We start from the raw sequence: 21,461 nt of genomic DNA, 5'->3' as shown, positions 1-21,461 counted from the left end.
ACTTCACATGTTATATCTGCGTAGTGTTGTCCGGTTTTGTGTTGTCTGGTCTTGTAGATTTGATAAGTTGTAAAATTGCATAATTTTATGGATATCCTGTGAAATGTACAGTATTTGGAAACATTTACAAGCTGTAAGTTATTTACCTTTTTGTACTTTTCATTGTCTGTTTTATATGAAAATCAATAAAAAAAATTAATCAGAGAAAAATGGCTTTTTCTCAAAAATGATTTCCCCCAAATTTACATAGTTGACATTTCCTCATGAACCATTTCTTTCCCCTTCCCCCCACAAATTAGTTCAAAAATCATGATCCAGATTATTGACATTTTTCATTGTATCAAACTATTTTTTCAGTATACAAAAAATATCAATATGCATTTCAATGTTATTTCTGATAATGTTTTCAACAACATTTGGGGGGAAAGTGTTTTAAAAAGTCACGAAAAAAATTGGGAGGGGGGAATGAAAAGTTGGTCCAGTACAAACAACTTTGAAATTTCAATTTTTTTCACAACACTAGTTTTTTGTGTTTCATGGAGATTTATCTGAATAGGCGTTTAAGGATTTGGCCCAAGTTTAACTAAATAATGCAATAAAATTCAGAAGTGTTAAAAAGTCCATGTGAATGGGAGACACTGTCACATTATAAGAGAACCATTAACATCTTGTGGATAATTTTGAAGTTCATTCTGTTTAGTAACAATTTTGTTTTGAGCTCATATAATTTGCTGCACAGGTGAACCCAGATTTTCCAGATGTTCCATGAGACATAAAATAAATAAAAAGTTGAATAATTAGAGTTATGGATTAATTAGATCAGCTCCTGTTCATTTCTGACTCTGGAATTATACCCCAATTTTGGAGAGCTAGAATTAATATAAACACATTTTACTTGTATTCCCCTCCCAGTTGTGATTATTTATTTCTTGCAGAAGGGGCACTATGGTCTCCAGAGTATCTCCTTGTAGTGGAGTGTGGCTCTAGTAGGGGCTAGAAACTCCTGGGTTTAGAGTTTCTTCTCCAACCGTCTCTGGCTGGGGTAGGTAGGGGAACCCAGAACCACACCTCTGCTGGGTTCCAGCTCAGGCCCTTGTTTGGAACACCCAGAGTCAGTCCTCCTCAGTCCCTTGCTGTTCCCTGAGCTACTTCCTACCTCTGTAGTCTTCCCCAGTCTCCTGCCCTGTTTCTCCCTCTTTACAGAATCAGGGTATGTCTGCAGTTAAGGACTGCAGTAGCACCGTCTATCTCGGGGTTAGGTCAGCCGATCTACATCTCTCAGGGCTGTAGATTTTTCACACCCACCAGAGAGACAGGTATGCCAATATAATTTCCCGTGTAGGCCAGCTCTGAGTTTGCCTGGAACAGTCTCACCAATCTGTGGCAGGGTCCTCGCTCTACAATCCCTTGTCTCTCCATCAGCCAGCTGTCTCCTCGGATGCTTTTCCTCTAACTGAGGTCCTTAGCTTTTTATGCTTCCTTGCCTAATTAACAGCCTCCCAGTTACTCAGTGAGTTAACTACTCCCAGGTGAACCTGAGCTGCCTCATTCTCCCTTCTGGAGCCCTGTTAGAAGTAGCTGGGCCTTGCCCTGATTCCTTCAGTGGGTCGCTACCCTCTGACATACCTAATGAAAATTCCCATATTCATTTCTTAAAATTTTATTTGCTCCTGCTACTTGTTGCCTCCCTGAAGTCACAACACTCTTTGTTATTTCCAGAGTAACCATTTATGTTATAAGAAATTTGTCCCCCAAGCTTGTAAATGCCTCCTCTGGAGATAATGGATCTGATTCTCATTTCCACTAAGGCCCCTTTACACTGCTTTGGCGGTGAAAAGGGGTTGTGAAGCAAATGTAGGTGTAAAGGGGCCTTAGTGGAAATGAGAAGTAGATCCAACATATCTGGCAGCCCTGGGATGTGGGAGTGAGAAGAGGGAAACGGAAAAGGAAGGATGGGGGGGGGGGGAAGAGAAAGGCTCACTGCAATCCCAAGGAACTTCAGAAAATGGCAGAATGCTTAGGGAAAAACCCTCTCAGCCACTGTAGAGGCAGGACTTTTGATGGTCTTCCAGCAGACAGGGCCTTAAGAGAGGAGAGGGCTCTGTGCTGGATTCATCTCTGAATGTACATGTGTAATATCTTGACTTTAGTAAGGCTTTTGAAAGTGTTTCACATGATCATCCCATAAACAAACTAGGGAATACAACCTAGATGGAGCTAGTATAAGGTGGATGCATAAAAACCGTCCCCAGAGAGCAGTTATCAGTGGTTCACAGTCAAACTGTGGACATATCAAGTGGAAACCTGCAGGGATCAGTTCTGGGTCTGGTTCTGTTCAATATCTTCCTCAATGATTTAGATAATGGCATAGAAAGTACATTTACAAAGTTTGCAGATGATACCAAGGTGGGAGGGGTTGCAAGTACTTTGGAGGATAGGGTTATAATTCAAAATGATCAGGACTAATTGGAGAAATGGTGTGAAGTAAACAGGATGAAATTAAATAACAACAAATGCAAAGTACTCCACTTAGGAAGGAACCATCAGTTGCATACATACAAAATGGGAAATTACTGCCTAGGAAGGAGTACTGCAGAAAGGGAACTGGGGGTTACAGTGGATCACAAGGTAAATATGAGTCAGTGTAACTCTGTTGAAAAAAAAAAAGCGAACATCATTCTGGGATTTATCAACAGGAATGTTGTAAGCAAGACACAAGAAGTAATTCCGCTCTACGCTGCACTGATAAGGCCTCAGCAGGAGTACTGTGTCCAGTTCTAGGCACTACATTTCAGGAAAGATGTGAACAAATTGGAGAAAGTCTAGAGAAGAGTAACAAAATGATTAAAGGACTAGAAAACATGACCTATGAGGAAAGATTGAAAAAAATTGAGTTTGTTTTGTCTGGTGAAGACAATACCAAGAAGGAGGGAGAAAAACTATTCTCGTCAGCCTCTGAGGTTAGGACAAGAAGCAATGGGCTTAAATTGCAGCAAGGAAGGTTTAGGTTGGACATTGGGAAAAACTTCATGTCAGGGTAGTTAAGCACTGGAACAAATTGCCTAGGGAGGTTGTGGAATCTTCGTCATTGGAGGTTTTTAAGACCAGGTTAGACAAACACCTGTCAGAAATGGTCTAGTTATTACTTAGTCCTGCCATGAGTGCAGGGGACTGGACTAAATGACCTCTCGGGGTCCTTTCCAGTCCTACACTTCTATGATACTACTTCGCAAACTGAATGGAGACTGCTGGACAAACTTCTACTAACGAATTTTTCTTGTAGGTTGACATCCACCCTTACAGCCAGCCCAAGGTCTATGAACCACTCAAGTCTGACTTGGTGTTTAATCACTTATATAAACTGCTAATTTCCTTTTATACTCCTCCACCAGGAACATCAGCTCTTAAGCCATGGTTTATCTCTAAAAACTGACACTGTGACCGACAATACCATTGCAGGGTGCCATGTTTCTGGTCTTTCAGTGACTCCAGGCAAATGTGCTCAGTTTGCAAGTAAAAAGTAGTTTTTCTAACTACCAGCGCTGCAAACTCAGCCTAGGGTCTGACAGGCAAGCTGGGATTTTTGTTTCTTGCACAGTAATAAAGATTCTAGGGGCCCAATTATGACTTCAATCAGGGGTGGTAAAACTGGGGGGTGAGGGGACAGCAAGCGCTAGCCCACATCAATGGAAGTATCATGGGGGCTGATCTATGTTTCCTGCCTCCGTGAGTTGTTTTGCTACACATTCTGGGAAACAGCGCTCCCTGTAAACTGCATGTGTGTGCGGCAATCTTCCATACACTGCACATGCTCAGGCTACTTAGGCAGGGTAGGGCTTTGCAGCTTCTTGGAGTGGAAGCAAGACCAGGATCCCGAGGGGCTGGATTGGCCACTGCAATATCTGGGATCAGGCCAGGTAGAAATTGGGGTGATGTGACTGAGCCAGGAGCAGCTACCCTGGCAAGAGGGACACGAACCACTGGGAACTCCCTTCCCAGCCTGGAGCTGGCTGATCTCCCTCCATCAAGTCTCAGGAGCTCCCCTTGCTTAGCATACAGAGCTCCAACCTTTCCTTCCCCTCTCTGCCCCGATTCTCCCCAGTAGCTATGCTTAGTACAGTGCTTTGTTTAGGTTTCCTTATGCACCTCCGTCCCCCACTCAAAGAGAGCTTCTGCTGCCTCTGACTTCAGTGAACATGTGCAAGTCATTGTCTTCGGATCATGCCCTCAGTGAAACCTGTGCAATTCCTCTCTCACCAATGGGTTTGCCCAGCTGTAACTGAGTGGCCATTTAATTGGCATTTAGTAAATAACTCTATCAATAATGCACAAGCCAGAATAGATTCCCACTTCCTCCCTCTGAGCTATATTGGCTCTGCAGAGTGAACCGAAGTAAAAAGCAATACAAACATTTTTGTTACGGAAATTTTGGATAGAAATAGGGAGAAAAACAGGCGAGAAAGAAGTTGCAATTTTTCTGCTGTCATTTAACACTGAGTTTGGATGTGGCAGTCAGCACTTTTCTGAAGGCCTTGGGTGTCCATTTTCACTAGTAACTTTAGAGCTTTTCTGAATCCAACCTGGATTGGATAAAATTGCTAAAAGTTGCTTTAGCTGATTTTATTGCATGGGTATCCAGCAATAGTTTTTCAATCGTATCACAAATACAAAAGAAAATCCTTGCCATAGTGGGAAGTCACCCTCAAAAGATGCTGCTTGTTTGGTAAAGGATACATTTCCTCATGCCATAGTCCACCTCCAGGCCAAGTAAAGGCACTAGCAGAATGTTGTACCTGCCCTTTTTTCTTCAACAGAGGGATTATTAGATCCTTATTAGTAAGAGTCTGCTTCCATGAAAGATAAAATCCAGTTACTTACTGCGGAAAGACAGCTCCTTTGTTCCCTGATGATTGCACAGAATCCCAGAAAACCTGTAATCATCACAAGACCTCCAGCAAAGATCAGGATGTATGCAGACACGGCAAATGTACTAGATGCCAGGATATTCAGATAGTCGCTTTTTTCAACAAGGGTCCATATGCCAACAGCCATCACTGCAGCACCACCCACCTGTGGCACACAAGGAGAAGGAAATGTACACAGTGAAGCCACACTTCAAAATATTTTAATTTTGCATTTAGAACTTGTATCTTGCTTAATCTCGTTTTCAGCTATCTGGGCAATTAGGAGTCATCAGGTGGTGCTGTTACACAGTCTTCCAAGTTCTTAGTGTGCAAACAAGTTTTGACACTTAGGAAGACATTATGTGTTGCTGTTAGTTTTCAGTTGCACAATGTTTTGTGCAGAGGCAATTTTGGGAGAGAGGGAGCTGTATGAGTAACAGGAGAGTTCGCTCTGTGCCCTGGGTTCTAATCAGAGGCAATTCTTGAGGCAGAGTTGCTCCCAATGGGAATTGGCCATTGATGTTATGCTAAAATAACTGGAAGAGGGGATTGACTGGCATACTGTTTGACTATATCATTTCAGGGAAGGTGTACATGTGTAAATAAAGTTAAGTTTAGTATATAACCAGTTTCCATGCCACTGATTTCTTCTCCACCGCAAAGCTGACCTTCAAGGCCATGGATTTCTGCTACTGATTAGCACAAGGGTGACACTTTCAGAATGGGACATTGATGTCAGAAAATGGCAACAACATCAAAAACACCATGACCAGATTAGAAGCCAGTCCATTATTGCAATTCCTGCGCTGTTGGTAACAGCAACGCAGGAACTGACATAATGGCTTAGCACCTAATGTTATTTTTATTATTAGAGCTGGTCAAATAATTAAAAAGATTAATTAATAGACTTATTCTAATAATCTAATCTTGTTTTTAAATCCTGAATCCATATTGTGGTATCAGAGCACCTATTTATGGTATAGTTATGAATAAACAGACTGTCTTCACTCTGCTGCTGTTCTTTGGGTCGTATAATAATATTCAAAGGACAACCAGCTCAGTCTAAGAGTCCCTAACTGACCCATCCTCACTTTGCTATAGAACCTCATTTTTTCCCCAGTACAATACCCCCTAGCCCAAATATGTGCTTCCCCGCTAAGTTCAAGAAACTGGTTAGTCCCAATGATGTTTACTTACCGATCCACTAAAAGTTAAGAAGTTTGTTTTCCACGCCACTTAAAACTATACAGTGCAGATTTGACAACTGAGTGATTAAAATAATTAGAACAGTGTTTACCACGAAAGAAAACTTAACAACTGGGGAAACTATTCCATGAAACCCTGCACTGCAGAACAGACTGAAGTTCCACAAGATAAGCGTGTCTTACACATGTAGCTCTAAGAAGCACAGTGCTGGCTAAAACTCATAAGCAACAACACAGTATATTTTGTTTTAATAATGCTAACTATCCACTCTCCCCACTGCAAATGTATTGTCTTTCCTAGTGTATCTTAGCATTTTGCTGTCTGAAAATGCATCTATTGAATCCCAGATAGAGAACAAGGTGCTAAAACAAATATCCTTATTACTCTCAACCCTCCACAGTTCCAATCAACTCTACCTGCTCCTCTTCCCCTCTCCATCCCACATTCTCCCAGCAGCAGAAATCCAGGTCCCACATCCTCCTCAGTCTCCTTCTCCTAAAGTCTGGCGACATTTGCTCTATTCCTGGCTCTCCCTCTTTCCCCACCCTCTCCTCCTCCTACACCCATCCTTGCCACCACCTCCAGTTGTCTTATGGCACCATTCCTAACCTCATGCCCATGCCCCCCCTTCTCTCGTTGTCTCTGGAACTCACACTCGATACCCAAAAAGATCACAACAATCCATGACGTCCTCATATCTCACTCCCTCCAGCTCCCGGCTCTCATAGCAACCTGGATCCCTTTGGCTGACACTGCCTTTGTAGCTGCACTCTTTTATGGAGTCCTCTCCTTCTCCACTCTCTGCCCTGGATGAGGCCATGACGGGGTGTTGGGCTTATCTTCTGTTCCTCCCCTTTCTCCTCTTTTGAACAGCACTGTATCTGACTCTTCTCTCCTCTCCCCACTCCATGTCCATCTCTACCATCTGCCCAGCTCCTCCTCGTCAGCCTTCCTCTCTGATTTTGACTCCTGGCTCTCTGTCTTCCTCTCCTCACAGTCTCCCACACTCATCCTTGGTGACTTCAGCTTCCATGTGGATGACCCCTCTGACCACTTAGCTACAAGTTTCCTCCCCCACACTTCTTCATTCAACTGGCAATGCTGATTCAACTCTCCCACTCACCAAAAGAGATGTTCACTTGACATGGTCCTCACCAAGCACTGCTCTCTCTGATCTCTCTGTTGCTGAGTTTCCCCTCTCTGAACATCACCGGGGCTCTTTCAGCATCACCCACCAGCACTCCCCATGCCCTTTCATTTGGCCTTTCCATGACTTCCAGTCCATCAGCACTGATGACTTCTTGTCTCTTCTCAGCCCTCTCCTCCCTGCCCTCTCTTCCACTGATACGGTTGTTAACTCTCTCTGTGCTTCACTCTTCTACACGCTTGACTCTTTTGCCCTCTCTCCCATTGCAAGATCTGCCCTGCCAGCCACCAGCCCTATTGGGCTCACCCCCAATAGCTACTTCCTGTGCTCCTGGTCACGTGCTGCGGGGCGTGTCTGGCAGAAATCCTGTGACCAGGCCGACTTCCTCCAGAACAAATTCATTCTCTCCTCCTTCATTTCTGCCATCATTTTTGCAAAACAACTGTACTTCTCCAATTTAACTGAATCCCATGCCCACAATTCCAGCTGCCTTTTCACCACCCTATCTCCTATCATAAATGCAGAAGTGTCTCGTCTGCTGTCCTCCTTTAATCTCTCCATTTGCCCCAGTGACCACTATCCCAATCTCCCTCATACATACTCTTATCCCCCATGACTCTTTTCCTTAACCTCTCATGCTTCTTTGGCTCTTTCCCCTCACAATACAAACATGCTTTAGTCTCTTCTATCTTAAAAAATGCCACCCTTTACCCCATTTGCTTCATCACCTACTGCTATATCTCCCTTTTCCATTTCCTCTCTAAGTTCATTGAATGTGCTGTTTATATTCACTATCTGGAGTTCCTCTCCTCCAATTCTATTCTAGACTCTCTCCAATCCAGCTTTCACCTCTTCCACTCCACTGAAACTGCTTTTCCCAAAGTCTCTAATGACCTCTTCCTAGCTAAGCTCAAAAGCAGAACCCCCTCTCATCCTTCTTGACCTGTCAGCTGCCTTCAATTCCACTGACCATATTCTTCTTCTTAAAAAAAAAACATATCATCCTTCCTTGGCATCCATTACTCTTTTCGTTTCCTGGTTCTTCTCCTACCTCGGTAATCCTCCTCATTCCCCCCTTAGCTTTCTGTGGGTGTTCCACAGGGCTTTGTCTTGGTCCCTGTAGTGGGGTGGCTGCCCCACTCCCTGAGAGTATGGGTTGCGGCAGGCCAGTGGGCCTGCGCAGATGCACAGCCAATGGGAGAAGGGCTTACTGGGAGCCAGTCAGGGCCCAGGTTGGAGACAGTCAATCAGGGCCAGGCTGAGCCCTATAAAAACGCTGCTCAGGGAGAGAGCAGTCAGTCTGTCCCAGGCCTTTGACAGGGGAAGGTCTGTCTCCAGAGCAGGGAGACTAGCACCGCGGACAGTGCAGTGCTGGCCAGGCTCGGGGAGCAAAAGGGAGCTCTAGCCTGAGGCCTGCCAGGCTGCAGGCCCTGAAGGGAAGGGCCTAGCGGGTGTAGGGGAAGCGGCCCAGGGAAGCGGACAGACGAGGGGAGAGAAGGAGGACAGCGAGGCTGCCGCCAGAGGGTCCCTGGGCCGGGACCCAGAGTAGTGGGCAGGCCTGGGTTCTCCCCTTCCCCCCTTGCAGTACACCCAGCCATTGGCCGTAGGGAGCAGCCATTGTAGACCACGCCAGATCCCTGACAGGAGGGATTAGACTTTGGGGGGTGTGGTTGACCACAGTGGCTGGACATAGAGACTGCTGATTGACCCCCCTGACCCCAGAAGGGGGTGTGGATGGACTGAGGGGCACTGCCAGAGGGCAGTGGTCCTGAAGAGGACGCCGCAAGTTGGTGAGCGACGTGGGCTCAGAAGCCAACCGAGGGCAAGATGACAGGCGGGATACTACCGAGAGGGGACGCTCCACTGGACTGAGCTAATTCCTGAGACAGCCAGTAGGAGGCGCCGTGGTGGTGAGTCCCAACCTTGTTACAGTCCCCTTCTCTTCTCCCTTTACATCTTATTGCTGCATAATTTCAGCCACATATACAAATTCAGCTACAATCTCTGTGCTGATGACACACAGATTTCCAGACCTGTCTTCTGTCCAAATGAACATCTCAGCCTGTCTCTCTGGCAGCTTCTTGTCAACTCAAGCTCAACATGGGTAAAACAGACCTCAATCTTCCCCTCCAAGCCCTTCTCACACTTCTTTTCTCAACCACTACGGACACCATCCTGCCTGTCACTCAGGCTCACAACCTGGGTGTTATTTTCAACTCGGATCTCTCTCTAGGTCTGCATCCAAGTTATGTCTAAATCTTGCAGATTCTTTCTACAAAACCTCTCTAAAATACGGCTTTTTCTGGCCATCCACACAGCTAGAACTCTTGTCCAAGCCCTCATCATCTAATGTCTCAATTACAGCAACATCCTTTTATCTGGCCTCAACAAATGCAATCTTGACCCACTCATATCCATTCAGGATGGTGCTGCAAAGATGATATCCCTAGCCTATGTTACCCCTTCTCTTTGCATCTCACCATAACATACTTGTCTTCATTTTAAGGGGCCTTCATGGTCTATCCCCATCCTACCTATCTTCTCTCATTCATTACCAAAATGTCAGTTTCTGCCTCCAATAGACCCATGATGCCAGCCTCCACTGACCACTTGTAAAATTCTGAAACAAGTATCTTCGTGTCTTCTCCCATGCTGCCCCTCACACTTGGGAGGAGCTCCTTGTAAACATCTGCAAAGCAATATCATTATTCAACTTCAAATGCATCCTCAAAATTCTCCATTCCCATGTTGATAACAAAAAAAGCCTGATAATGATTAGGCTGCTGGTGTGCTGAGACCACTATTTGTCATGCTGACTAATACTGTCTCCTTGTGCTCCCCCGTCTGCCTGTATCCATCTCTTGTCTACTGTATGACACTTAGATTATAAGCGCTTGGGGGCAGGGACTGGTTTTTTGTTCTATGTTTGCACAGTGCCTAGCACAATAGGGTTCTGGTCCATGACTAGGGCTACCAGGTGCTAAGATAATCACAGACAACAAATTAAAAACTGTGCAACTGTGATGATGTTACCAACTCTACTCTGGCCCATAGGTGCTGGAACAAGGGGTGCTACCACACCCTCTGCTTGAAGGTGCAATAACAACCCAAATACATGGTTTCAGCCGTCAGCACCCCCTCTATAAAAATTGTTCCAGCTCCCCTGCTCTGGACAGTTACATTCTGCTTCTCTAAACTCCCTCTGCAGTTTCAACTGGACACAGTAATTGGGCCTGATTCTCCTCTCTCACAAATTTTACACTAGTTTAATTCCATGTACTTAAATGGATACGTGCAGACGATAATGGACATGTGACATTTCCACAGAGGAGAAGAAACAAATCCCACCCGTTGATGGAAGGAGAAGGGAGGGAACTGTGGGAAGAAAATAATCCAGCAAGTTCCTCCTCTGCAGCCCCTCCTGTGTCTGAGCTCACAATCATTAATAAGCATTTGTAGAAGCCTAGAGCAAAGCTGTCATGAAAATGAACTAGTCCAGGAACAAAATCAACTTGCCTATCCTTTGCCAGGTTGAGTGGAGTGATATTAATGAGAAAAATCAGATATTTTACTCACCCACTCCCAAAAATAATTATCCCTCATCGAAAACAAAACCCCAGAATGACTCATTCCGATCAAGTAGAATTGTGCAAGATTTGATCAATGTAGCACCATAGCTTTGCATGTTCCTTTACACTACAGAGATTAATAAAAGACACATTCCCTTCCACAAAGGCCTTGCAGTGTAATTAAGATAACAGACAAAGAAAGGGGCTAGGGAAAGCAGGGATGAGGGATAAAACAAAAAATAGTGAGAGCCATATCATAGAGCAAATTTTCTAAATTCTCATCTTTTAAGGAGGGGAGGAGTAGATAGCTCAGGAGTGGCTGTCTAGAGTGGAATGCAAGACTGAGGGAGTGAATTTTGAGCAGTAGTTGGCAAGAAGATGGGGCACAGGAAGAAGCTATTATTCACTTTTGTTTTTGTTACTCAGGTTTGGTTGAACTCGGGAGCAGCACTTTGCCAGAAGTAGAGGCTAATGGTTTTCCTGCCTCCTGAGGAGGACATTTTAATTATTATTTGTACTACTTGAGGCACCAAGCAGAGATTAGGGCCCATTCTGCTTGGCACTGTACGCATTTGTAACAAAAAGTTGGTCCCTGCCTCAAAGATCTTACAATCCAGCTATAAAACGAGACAATAAGTAGACAAGAATCAGAAGGGAAAAGCACAAGGTAACCGTGAGACAGATGCGAACAGCAAAATAAGCTGCAATCACCTCCCTCCCCTCACCTCCCTCAGCTGCCTAGCCATTCTCAAGTGTTTTGTAGGCAACACGACTTCGGTGGGTTTTAAGGCGAGATTTAAAGCAGGATAATGCAATTGTCTACAGAGGTAGCACGTGAGATTGGATAGGCTATACCCAGGTGTCGCATTATTCGGGGTTGTTTAATGCAGGGGTGGGCAAACGTTTTGGCCTGAGGGCTGCATCAGGTTTCGGAAATTCTATGGAGGGCCGGTTAGGGGAGGCTGTGCCTCCAGAAACAGCCAGGCGTGGTCCGGCCCCCGCCCCTATCCCTCCCCGCTTCTTGCTCCCTGACGGCCCGCCCAGGACCCCCTGCTTCTTGCCCCCACCCCCCTCTCCTCCCTGCTTCTTGCCCCCAACCCCCCATTCCCCGATGGTCCCCCCCGGACCCCTGCCCCATCCCCCCCCCGCTCCCTGTCCCCCCCCCGGAACCCCCACCCTGACTGCCCCCCACCGCCCCATCCAACCCCTCCTCTCGTTCCTGAATGCCCCCCTCCCCTCCACGGGACCCCTGCCCCATCCAACCATCCCTTCTCCAAGACCGGCCCTGGAACCCCTGCCCCTGACTGCCCCCCACTGCCACATCCAACCCCCACTCCTTCCTGACTGCCCCCCGGGACTCCTGCCCCCATTCAACCCTCCCGTTCCCTGCCGTCTGACCACCCCACCCCCTATCCACACCCAGGGCCGCTGCAACCCATTAGGTGACCGAGGCGGTTTCCTAGGGCGCTAACATTTGGGGGGCGGCGACCGTGGCGGACGGATCTTCGGCCACCCTGGTCGTCGTCAGTATTTCGGGGGCGGGACCTTCCGCCGCCTCTGTCGGGGGCGGCATTTCAGGGGTGGGACCTTCCGCCGCCTAGGGCAGCAAAAAAGCTGGTGGTGCTCCTGTCCACACCCCCGCCCCCTGACCACCACTCCAAACTCCCCTGCCCTCTATCCAATCCCCCCTGCTCCCTTACCGCGTTGCCTGGAGCACCAGTGGCTGGTGGCGCAACTGTGGCTGGAGCCAGCCATGCCACCGCGCAGCACAGAGTCAGGCTGGAGCTCGGCAGCTGTGCTGCCCAGCTGCCCACAGCATTCTGGCGTCAGCGTGGTGAGCTGAGGCTGTGGGGGAGGGGCCGGGGGCTAGCCTCCCGGGCCAGGAGCTCAGGGGCCGGGCAGGAGGGTCCCGTGGGCCATAGTCTGCCCACCTCTGGCTTAAAGGGAAACTAATATTTAACAAGGGCTGTAGAAACAGATGAATTTGTAGTAAAAACCAGAAGATATTAATATTCAAAAGAAGAAAAAGATTGGCTTAAGCACCTGTGGGATTGTAGCCTTTATTAATTATTGTTTATTTGTATTGGTGTAGCACCTAGGAGCCCCAGTCATGGATCAGCCTCCCTTTGTGCCTGGTGCTGTACAAACACAGAACAAAAAGACAGCCCCCCCCCAAACCCAAAGAGTTTCCAATCTAACAGGTGTCTACAACATCCTGGTGGCTGCCATCTTTTAGGAGGGAGAGCAAACTGCGCTGTGTCTTCTTCTCCCTTCTTTGCACTGGCCTGGACACCCCTCTCCTCTACCCCACTTTGGCAACCGGTTACGTATCACAGCTGATGCCTCCCCTTACAAGCTGAAAATGTCTCTGCTGCTGCCTGAACTAGAATCCCAGCTAACTTTCCCCTGAGGGCCTGATCCTCCCACTGATTTCCATGGGAGTTGCTTATACCCTGTGGCAGCAAAGGCAGACTTTTTGATTCTGTTAAGCAATCTCTCCCCTTGGAACCCTGCACGCACTTCGAGCAATGACTAGTATTCAAAATATTAACCATTCTAACTGCTGAACTAACTACAGCTCAGCTCAGTGTCCTGAGAGAGCCCTATGCTAACTCCAGTAGCTTTAGCTAAAACTGACCGCTCACACCAAGCACTCAGAGCAGGTTTCCCTCAAGCACTGGAAATGTTATGTTGTTTTCTCTGTAAATAGCATATTTGAGAACATTTGCCATGCTTCACTCATACAAGAATTTTCATGGTCTCAAGTCTTGCGTCTCCCTGGATCTCTTTAATGCTGTTCTCCGTATACAATCCCAGATTTGCTGATGGTGCTCTTTCAGGGGGTCTCACTTTTCTATTTGAAGTCTTAAGGACTTTTAGCTATATGCGTTTATGGTATAGATCTCTCCTCTGTGCCTCCTGGGGGGGATGCTATGTCAAACCTACTGAAGGGCAAAACTTAAAACTTTGCCTATTTATGGCTGATAAAAGCTTCCATAATGACCCACCGTTTCTAAAATGCACTGGTATGAGCGGGCACGATAAGTCAAATCCTCAGCACCCCACATGAGTAGCTGGACTGGGCAGATGGGGTGAGGAGGGAGCAGGGCCGGCTCCAGGGTTTTTGACGCCCCAAGCAGCGGGAGGGAAAAAAAAAAGCCGCGATCGGTGGCAGCTCCACTGTGCCGCTTTCTTCTTCGGTGGCACTTCAGCGGCAAGTCCTTCCCTCTGAGAGGGACCGAGGGACCCGCCGTGAATTGCCGTCGAAGAGCCCGACGTGCCACCGCTTCCCCTTGGCCGCCCCAAGCACCTGCTTGCTGGGCTGGTGCCTGGAGCTGGCCCTGGGAGGGAGTCTCCCCGCCAGGATGTGGCATGGCTCCATGGAGAGTGCTTTAGCCCAACAGCTGAAATAGTCTTCTGCAACCTCAGTGTGCTGAATCTCCTGGCCCCACACTTTTCCCATCCCCATGTGCCTTTGTGTGATGCTGCATAAGGAGTCCCCAAGGAATAGGGCTTCACACTTTGCACCCCTGGGCAGCCTCCCAAAACTTATCCTCACCCATTGCACAATGGATCTGCACCTGGCATCCTTTTCATCTGCTGAGGAAGGGGGTAATTTACTCTATAGGCAGCAAGTTTAAAAACTGCATTGTGATCCATTGTAGTTACTCCACAAAGGCAGGGGATGGTCCTGAACTATGTTATTGGGCCAGATTCTCAGCTGGTATAAACCTCAGTGAAATCAATGTAATTGTTCACAGGGTTGAAGTTATGCATTTGCTTAAGTCACTGGCTATGTTAGGGCAATAGTCCATTGAGTATAAAGATGTACATTCTACAAAATAGCCCAATCATTTAACACAATATCAATGGCAACTCTATTTAACCTTTATGAATGCAGGCCAAAAGGGTGCGTGTTTTCATTGACAGATTAACTTTTTTACATAAACAGTCAATCTGAAGAGAAAATAATTGGCAAGGCTTAATAGGAGATTGCAAGATACTTTCATGACATTCTGAAACAGATGGAACCCAGTGTGAATAGAAAAGAGCTATTGATTATGTTAATACCACAAAATTCCAGCACTTTGACAAAGCACTTTCAGGTAGATTAAAACTAATTAAATGACCCCTGAAATGCACCAAAAATTTGAAAAACATCTGCAACTAGTTTTGAAATCATTGAAGTTGCTACCAAACTCTTACTTAAGTACTTGTAACCCAACATACGAATTGATACTCTGAAGTTCTTCTTCACACAGCGCACAGTCAACTTGTGGAACTCCTTGCCTGAGGAGGTTGTGAAGGCTAGGACTATAATAGGGTCTAAAAGAGAACTGAATAAATTCATGGAGGATAAGTCCATTAATGGTGATTAGCCAGGATGGGTAAGGAATGGTGTCCCTAGCCTCTGTTTGTCAGAGGGTGGAGATGGATGGCAGAAGAGAGATCACTTGATCATTACCTGTTAGGTTCACTCCCTCTGAGGCACTGGCATTGGCCACTGGCGGTAGACAGGATACTGGGCTGGATGGACCTTTGGTCTGACCCCTTACGGTCATTCTTATGTTCTTATATTTTCTAGGATGTGTTACTTAGATGGTAACTTGAGGGTGTGTCCAGATAATGAAGTAATAATGGGAACCTGAGATAATCAAAACCTGAGACTGAAGCCCAAGGTATTTATAAATTTCAACTCCAACAAATCCTGTGGGCCAGGTAATCTACAAGAGTCACACATTTGGGGACAATATATATCTTCAAGTCAGCGACACTGCTATGGGTACCCGCATGGCCCCACAGTATGCCAACATTTTTATGGACTTAGAACAACGCTCCCTCAGCTCTCGTCCCCTAACACCCCTACTCTACTTGCGCTACATTGATAACACCTTCATCATCTGGACCCATGGAAAAGAAGCCCCTGAGGAATACCACCAGGATTTCAACAGTTTCCATCCCATCATCAACCTCAGCCTGCACCAGTCCACACAAGAGATCCACTTCCGGGACACTACTGTGCTAATAAGCGATGGTCACATAACCACCACCCTATACCGGAAACCTACTCACCGCTATACTTACCTACATGCCTCCAGTTTCCATCCAGACCACATCACACAATCCATTGTCTATAGCCAAGCTCTAAGATACAACTGCATTTGTTCCAATCCCTCAGACAGAGACAAACACCTACAAGATCTCTATCAAGCGTTCTTAAAACTACAATACCCACCTTCTGAAGTGAAGAAACAGATTGACAGAGACAGAAGAGTACCCAGAAGTCGCCTACTACAGGACAGGCCCAACAAATAAAGTAACAGAACGCCACTAGCTGTCACCTTCTGTCCCAACTAAAACCTCTCTAGCGCATCATCAAGGATCTACAACCAGGGGCGGCTCTAGCTTTTTTGCCACCCCAAACATGGCAGGCAGGCTGCCTTCGGCGGCATGCATGCGGGAGGTCCCCAGTCCCACAGATTCGGCGGCATGCCTGCGGGAGGTCCGCCGGTCCCGCGGCTTCGGCGTACCCGCTGCCAAATTGCCGCCAAATCCGCGGGACTGGTGGACCTCCCGCAGGCATGCCGCCGAAGGCAGCCTGCCTGCTGCCCTTGTAGGGATCGGCAGGGCATCCCCCACGGCTTGCCGCCCTAGTCACGCGCTTGGAGCGCTGGTGCCTGGAGCCGCCGCTGTCTGTAACCTATCCTGAAGGACGATCCCTCACTCTCATAGACCTTGGGAGACAGACCAGTCCTCGCTTACAAACAGCCCCCCAACCTGAAGCAAATACTCACCAGCAACCAAACACCACACAACAAAAACACTAACCCAGGAACCTATCTTTGTAACAAAGCCCGATGCCAACTCTGTCCACATATCTATTCAGGGGACACCATCATAGGACCTAATCACATCAGCCACACCATCAGGAGCTTGTTCACCTGAACATCTACCAATGTGATATATGCCATTGTGTGCCAGCAATGCCCCTCTGCCATGTACATTGGCCAAACCGGACAGTCTCTACGCAAAAGAATAAATGGACACAAACTTTCCCTCCCCTCACTCCCACATTCCCTTCTGCCTGCCCTATTCCACCCCCCCTTCCTTCCCTACTGCCTCTTCTCCTTCCCCCCCCCCCCTTACTCAGCCCCACCACAGGCACTCACTGTTGCACAGAAAACAGGAAGGCTCCCACCACACAGAAGGGGAGCACGACTGGTACTAGGACTCAGGAGGTGGCGTTCAGCTTCAGAGTCAGCAGAGTCAAGACCTAGCCTCCTTCAGCTGGGCAGCTCTGCCCTCGCTTAAATTGGGGGGGGGGGCAGTGGAACGTAACCCCGGGTGCCCCCTCACCTCTGTTTGGGGGGGCAATATCCCCAAAACTGAGTCCCTGGTCATCCCCATGCCCCCCTTCCCCTCCCCTCTCGCATGGCTTCCCTTTGCTTCCCTGTCATTTTCTCCAGGGAAGCAATGAAATTCTGCCGGGGGGGCATTTTCTGCGGGTGCGCAGTACCGCAGAATTCCCCCAGGAGTAAAACAAACTATTTTCATCTGTACCTGAAATGCAAACCTTGACATTTGGTGAAGGGATGGATTTCCACTTTTGCAAAAGTGAACATTTGTTGTGTGAAGGAACGACAGTTTCTGTGGGTTGGTGAGGGCCAGCATGACCAGTACAAATACTGCAGTCCTTAATGCTATATTTGCATTCAAAGTAAGGTTCTGGTGCACGTGTAATGCCAGTAGACCCCAGTCGTTGTCAACCGGGATCAAATCTGGGACCTCTGGAGCCTCTACTGCATGAGCCAAAAGACACATGTCTCTTAGCCAAGGCTGTAGCAGACACATAAATCTCTAGCTGGTCTAGCTGCCACTTGGGGACGGGGGAGGGCAGAACACCGTGCCACACCAAGCAGGTGTGAGTTACATATGCATACCTTCAGAAGCTCCACAACCCCTCCACACTTTCAACATTCATCACCTCTTTTAATGTTCACTTTAAGTTAAGTGTAAAAGAGTTCACTACATCCTGAGTCAGATGTGATGCGCACTGAAGTCATCAATGGGAGTCTTTCCATTCACTTCAATAAGCAATGGCTCAGGCCCCCCGTCTAAGTTTTTGTTAAATGAAATGGAACTACAAGTATGTAGCGAGCTGTTAGATATTACTTCCACTAGTGTTCCCCAGGCATGTCTCCATTTTACAAGGCTCCTTTCAGAAGTCTTTGTGAAGTCTCAGTACAAAACTGAGATGATCTGGATGACGAAATGGATTGCACCCTCAGCAAGCTTGCAGATGACACTAAGCTCGGGGGAGAGGTAGATATGCTGGAGGGTAGGGATAGGGTCCAGAGTGACCTAGACAAATTGGAGGATGGGGCCAAAAGAAATCTGATGAGGCTCAACAAAGACAAGTGCAGAGTCCTGCACTTAGGACTGCACCACTACAGGCTGGGGACCGACTGGCTAAGTGGCAGTTCTGCAGAAAAGGACCTGGGGATTACAGTGGACGAGAAGCTGGATATGAGTCAACAATGTGCCCTTGTAAGCAAGAAGGCTGATGGCATATTGGGTTGTGTGGCAGGGCGACGACTCACCGGCACGGTGCGTCATACTGGTTGTCCAGGGAATTAGCTCTTTTCCAGCTCTGGGCACCCTCTCCTGGCTGATGTCTCGCATGCTGCTGGCCCCCGTCCCTCCCGGACCCCGGTGCCCTTTTACCTCAGGGTTCTCCCCAGCAGTAGCCCACAATCTGGGTCTCCCAACCCAGGGGAACCCCCAACCCTCTATCCCCACCTTGCCTCAGTGGCTACTGCCAGTCACCACCTAGCCCCTGCTCACTGGGGCAGACTGCAGTCTGTATTGGCCACTCATCATCAGCAAAGGGGGGTTGGACCAGCTGCCTCTGCCTATATCTGGGCTGCCCCTCTGCAGCCCTAATACCCTTTTGTGGGCCCTTAGCTTGGCCTGCAGCCTGGGGCTTTGCCAGGCTGGAGCTCCCCAGCTCCCTCTGCCCTTCCCCAGTACTGCTCCACTTCAGGTACCCTGCTCAGCTCCCAGGCAGCCAGGTCCTTCTCTCTCTGAAGAGAGAGTGAGATAGAGCGTCTCTTTGAGACTCTGGCCCTCAGCCCTCTTATAGGGCTAGCTGTGGCCTGATTGGGGCATGCCCCAGCTGTGGCTGCTTCCCCCAATCAGCCTAGGTTTTCCCTGCCACAGCCCTCTCCAGGGCTTTTAACCCCTTCAGGGCCACAGCGGGGTGACCACCCCGCAACAGGCTACATTAGTAGGAGCATTGCCAGCAGATCGAGGGAAGTGATTATTTACCTCTATTCGACACTGGTGAGGCCACATCTGGGGTATTGCGTCCAGTTTTGGGCCCCCCACTACAGAAAGGATGTGGACACATTGGAGAGAGTCCAGTGGAGGGCAACTAAAATGATTAGGGGACTGGGGCACATGACTTATGGGGAAAGGCTGAGGGAACTGGGCTTATTTAGTCTGCAGAAGAGAAGAGTGAGGAGGGATTTGATAGTAGCCTTCAACTACCTGAAGGGGGGTTTCAAAGAGGATTGAGCTAGGCTGTTCTCAGTGGTGGCAGATGACAGAACAAGAAGCAGTGGTCTCAGTTGCAGGGGGGAGGTCTAAGATGGATATTAAGAAACACTATTTCACTAGGAGGATAGTGAAGCACTGGAATGGGTTACCTAGGAAGGTGGTGGAATCTCCATCCTTAGAGGTTTTTAAGGTCAGGCTTGACAAAGCCCTGGCTGGGATGATTTAGTTGGTGTTGGTCCTGCTTTGAGCAGGGGGTTGGACTAGATGACCTCCTGGGTCTCTTCCAACCCTGATATTCTATGATTCTATGAAAACAGCTGCTAATCTAGCATAATTGCCAACTCTTACTCATAATAAATTTAATAAGGCCTGGAACTTCAGGTATTGCAGGGGAGTTGGTATTTCAGCAGATGATTCAACAGTGGATACTGCCAAAAGTGTGAATTTTTTAGACCACGTGGACCCTGTAGTTCACCAGATGATTTATTAATATTTTCATGGATTCTCTGTGATCGGGAAAAGGTTCTTTCAATCCACTTTTTCCATCATGTGCATCTATTCCTGAAAAAGAGACTACACCTGCCCCACAGGATAGAATCTTCTTGTAACTGGGAGAGTAATTGAAGTTTAGTTGGTAAATAAATGTAAATTTCCTAGAAGCAATGACCAGACGGAATGATGTCTGAGAATATATAATAAATAGATTCCAAACAAAATGATAATGGAAGAGATATAGCAGCTCCTGCTCAGTTCGAACTAAGACTGGAGTATTAACAGTTACATTTTGGTGCCAAAGTGCAGTCTGTCTGAGAAGGAATGAATAAGGCACTTACTAACAAAAATGGGGAGGATGGGCAGGGAGGAGAAAGATTTGCCTCTTCTAAGCCTTTAAGAAAGCTTTTGACTCAGTCTGGTACCTAGGGCTATGCTTTAAACTGTGACAAACGGAATTAGAGGGGAAAGACAAAACACATGACATAATTAAACCTATGTCCCTAGCCATCAGCCCTGCAGGACAAAACCAAATAAGCAACCAAGAAGAATAAGACACTGGAGGCATGATTGCAGCAGGCGTAGACATACCTGAGCTACCTTTAATCTAGTAGCTCGGGTACCAATAGCAGTGAAGCTGTAGCAGCACGGACTACAGTGTGGGCTAGTCGCCCACGTAAGTACCCTTGATCCTAGGCAAACTTGTACAGCCTGCACTGAAGCCCATGATGCTGCAGCTTCGCTGCTACTGGGCCTCATGCTAGCTAGATCAAAACTAGCTTGGGTATGTCTCCACGTGCTGCAATCACACCTCCAACCTCAGTGTAGATATACCCACAGATGAAGGCTACGTCCTCACTATAGGGGGGGTGGTGTCGATTTAAGATACGCAAATTCAGCTATGCGAATAGCGTAGCTGAATTCGACGTATTGGAGCTGACTTACCCTGCTGTGAGGATGGCGGCAAATCGACCTCCGTGACTCCCCTGTCGACGGCACTTACTCCTACCTCCGCTGGTGGAGTACAAGTGTTGATCTGGGGATCGAATGTTGCGTCCCAACGAGATGCGATAATTCGATCACCGAGAGATCGATTTCTACCCGCCGATTCAGGCGGGTAGTGTAGACGTAGCCAAGCCTCAATCACACCCTGTGAAATGTATACATCAACGACCCTTCCAGTAAACAGTTCCCAAAGGCAGGACTAACATGAAACAATCTCAAAGTACAATGCTTGCTAAGTGCACATTACCCTGTAGTACCACTGCTCATCTATTTGACTGAGACATACTGCAGCACATTGGTCTTAAAATCAAGGAAAAAAGCAATATAATGATCTTACGAAACAAGCAATACACCTCTACCTCGATATAACGCTGTCCTTGGGAGCCAAAAAAATCTTACCGCATTATAGGTGAAACCGCGTTATAGCGAAATTGCTTTGATCCAGCGGAGTGCGCGGCCCCGCCCCCCTGAAGCACTGCTTTGCCACGTTATATCCGAATACGTGTTATATCAGGTTGCGTTATATTGGGGTAGAGGTGTATAATGATCTTATGAAACAAGCTTCATAACAATCAGAAG

At 47.5% G+C, this 21,461-nt stretch overlaps 1 protein-coding gene across 6 annotated transcripts in view; it reads right to left on the bottom strand.

Moving 5' to 3' along the window:
- The window catches only part of TSPAN11 (tetraspanin 11), a 198,278-nt gene that overhangs the window by 130,305 nt on the left and 46,512 nt on the right, over positions 1-21,461 (bottom strand). For all 6 annotated transcript variants that reach the window (XM_054039563.1, XM_054039584.1, XM_054039555.1 and 3 more), the window contains one exon: positions 4,879-5,070. In XM_054039563.1, the coding sequence (XP_053895538.1) occupies positions 4,879-5,070 (192 nt within the window). The remainder of the gene's footprint in view (positions 1-4,878; positions 5,071-21,461) is intronic.

Source organism: Malaclemys terrapin, chromosome 1 (assembly GCF_027887155.1).
Source record: "Malaclemys terrapin pileata isolate rMalTer1 chromosome 1, rMalTer1.hap1, whole genome shotgun sequence".
NCBI classification, from domain to species: Eukaryota; Metazoa; Chordata; order Testudines; family Emydidae; genus Malaclemys; species Malaclemys terrapin.
This window is presented reverse-complemented; position numbering and strand designations above follow the sequence as displayed.